Genomic DNA, 3,398 nt, shown 5'->3' on the forward strand with positions numbered 1-3,398 from the left:
TTACTTGGAGTCCTCCTTTCTATTTTTGTATATGACCATTTGAAAGTAGTAATTATGATCAGGCTACTGCTTAGTAAACTTCCCAAGCTTATCATGGGTTTCAGTGAAAAATAAAATTCTAATCATAGATCTAAGATTATGTCTAGCCTGCCCTCCATTCTGATCTCCATCACTATTCTCCTCACCTATTTGTCTACCTATCTGGGATTCTTTGTGTGAACCAGTTCCAAAGATTGGAGTTCTCCACATTCTCTTGAGTAGTAGCAAGGCTATTATCAGTAAGTGAATACCATTGTGATGAGTCACATAGCTGAGATACTACAATCCTCTTCCTACAATGTATTGTCAGAGTAGATGTTGCAATTTACTTAGCTCCCGAGGAACTAACAGTCCATTTTTCACATGAATTTGACCTAGTTCTGGCAGATAACTATCGACTATTTGTTGGACAGAAAAATGATTTAAGGAATTTTCAAAATGCTTTCTGGTGATAATAAAAACTTATTTAGATTTAGTTCAGTCAGAAAACACTCTGAATTGTTTTTTAAACTATATATTGATAACAAATTCTTTTTAAAACACCTTGGTTTTCTGTTTCTTAGGTAACAGCAAAAAGAGTAAATGCTTAAAATAAATTACACAGAGGTGTCTGAATTTGTGTTTCTGGGACTTTCAACATCTAGACCAATACAACAGTTCTTCCTTGCCTTCTCTATGGTGTTTTATGTAGCCATTGTCCTGGGAAACACCCTTGTTGTGCTTACAGTGGCCTTTGACCCACATTTACATTCCCCTATGTACTTTCTTTTGGGAAACCTCTCATTCATTGATTTATGTCTTTCCACCTTAACTGTTCCCAAAATGATTTCTGACCTGTACTCTGGGCACAATACCATCTCATTCCAGGGCTGTGTCTTCCAGATATTTGTCCTTCATGTTCTAGGGGGATCTGAGATGGTGTTGCTGATAGCCATGGCCTGGGACAGATATGTGGCCATATGCAAGCCCCTCCACTACCTGACCATCATGAGCCCACGGACTTGCCTATTGCTTCTTTCTGGTGCTTGGATCATTGGGTTCCTGCATTCAGTGGCCCAGGTAGCTTTTGTTGTCCATTTGAGATTTTGTGGTCCTAATAAGATAGATAGTTTTTACTGTGATCTTCCTCAGTTTATCAAACTGGCCTGCACAGAGCCCCACAAAATGCAGTTCATGGTTACTGCCAATAGTGGGTTTATTTCCGTAGGCACCTTCTTCTTATTGATTATCTCCTACATTGCTATCCTTCTCACTGTAAGGAAACATTCATCAGGTGATTTGTCCAAGGCCCTCTCTACACTTTCTGCTCACATCTCTGTGGTGGTTCTGTTCTTTGGGCCATGCATCATTGTGTACATGTGGCCATTTCCTACGTTTCCAGTGGATAAATTTCTTGCCATTTTGGACTTCCTGATTACACCCATCCTGAACCCTGCAATTTACACACTGAGGAACAAAGACATGAAGGTGACAATGAGGAGAATGATTACTCAGCTATTCAATCTGAGGAAAATATCCTAATCTACAGAAGTACAAAATGCATCTTTGACTACTCTCCTATAAGCATAGCTGAAGACTGCTATGTTGAGACAATTTATTTTCCTTTATTCAGCAGTTTAAAACTATTAGATAGTTTATTTCAAGTTAACCAACAATAATGGCATACTTAATTCGAGTTGATTATTCATTTTGTGCTGACTATACTTTTATTATCCATAGAAAAGCTAAAAAGAAACTAATAAATTTCCACCCGTAGTTGATATCTTCCTATCTTTCTTGAGGAAAAAAAGAAATTTATATCTCATAACATTTATATTTTGCCAAGCAAAGTATGTTCACTTTATATGCTGATTCAGAATGGTTAGTACTTTTTTTTACATTATACTATCAGTTTGAAAGAAATGTAATGTGTTGAATAAATTCTGAAAATATCTTATATTCTAAGAAATTGGAGCTTTTGCTGGACTTCACAGCCAAAGTTCATAGTACACCTTGAAGTCACTTAATTTGTGACCTCTAATCTACTGTGTACTCAAACTGTTTAACCTGGATTTAAGAGAACATTGTGATAATCATCCTTACTTACCTTGCGCTTCCATGTAAACAACTTTTGTAACCTAAGCTGCAATCTCAAACTGTGTGTTTTTCCAAGCCCCTGGCCCAAATATGTGTATTACTTGCTGAAAGCAACAAATAAGAAGTGTAAAGTACCTTCCTAAAAATTAACCATAAAGGCTGAAAGCAACCATTTATGGTTATTGATTGATAATCAATGATGTTTGTTTTCTGGGTGAGTTGGGATCAGTTGGAGCCAGTGACTTAATCCCTTGTAAAACTCTGTTAAAAAATACTGTAAACTATTCCATTCCTTCGCCGTGTGATGGTTTCTCTGCTGTTCATAAATAGACAGCAAGTTCTTTTTGTTACATATGACAACAGTGTGGTGGTTTCTCTGTTGTTCATAAATAGACAGCGAGGTCTTTTGTTACATATGACAATAACATCACACACAGACAGATACCACTCATACACATAGCTCATAACACACACACACACACACACACACACACACACACACACACACACACACACACACACACACAGGGTAGACACCAAGATACAGTGACAAAGATGCTACAAGAAAGCTTTTATGCAGGCACAGAATCAGACTCAGATGACAGAGGACAAAAAACTCAGAGAACATACAATAGAGAATTCAACTCTGGACTCATTTTTGTTTAACTCTAAAATGAAATACTTTTATTTCTTTCCTTAAAACAACACTGATGCATTTTTGGCATCTCAGATCTAATCCCTAATGCTTTATAATCCGCACACTAAAGAAGATTGCATCCCCTCCTCCAGAAACCACTAGCCTCCAATAGTCTGTCTGTGAGGCCACTTCCACAATACTTGATGTTGGTGGCCCCAGCGCCGTGCAGTTCTTATGCAGATAACCACAACTGCAGTGAGTTCATGAGTGCAAGAGCTGTGCCATGTTCAGATATGCCTGTGTGTTGCACACCTCCCGATCTTCTGACTTCATTCTTTCTGCCCCCTTTTCTGCACTGCTCCCTGATGTTTGGAGAGGGATATGTGGGTGTTACATATAGGACTAAGCATTCTACAATCACTTCTTTGTAGTACTTTAGCCATCTATGGGTTTCTGTATTAACTTTCCCTGACCCGTACCTCCACCACTATTTTATCTAGTACCCACTGAGATTAATATAGATAATATATTTAAGCTTTGTTAAAGCTTACCTGAGCTTTACAATAAACATAGAACTTATTCCTTAATAAAAATAGTAATAAGGTAAATGGTAGCTTATATTCCCCTCCCAGAATACAATATTAAG

At 37.6% G+C, this 3,398-nt stretch overlaps 1 protein-coding gene across 1 annotated transcript; it reads left to right on the forward strand.

Moving 5' to 3' along the window:
- Positions 1 to 621: 621 nt before the first annotated feature.
- LOC102917021 (olfactory receptor 4F6-like) lies at positions 622 to 1,560 on the forward strand. Its single transcript, XM_006997454.3, has one exon. It carries the CDS (start codon positions 622 to 624, stop codon positions 1,558 to 1,560), a length of 939 nt encoding a protein of 312 aa, XP_006997516.3.
- Positions 1,561 to 3,398: the final 1,838 nt, after the last annotated feature.

This window comes from Peromyscus maniculatus, chromosome 4 (genome assembly GCF_049852395.1).
Source record: "Peromyscus maniculatus bairdii isolate BWxNUB_F1_BW_parent chromosome 4, HU_Pman_BW_mat_3.1, whole genome shotgun sequence".
NCBI classification, from domain to species: Eukaryota; Metazoa; Chordata; class Mammalia; order Rodentia; family Cricetidae; genus Peromyscus; species Peromyscus maniculatus.

Coding starts and splice junctions, on each gene's coding strand:
- LOC102917021 (XM_006997454.3), top strand. CDS start 622: ATGCTTAAAATAAATTACACAGAGGTGTCTGAATTTGTGTTTCTGGGA.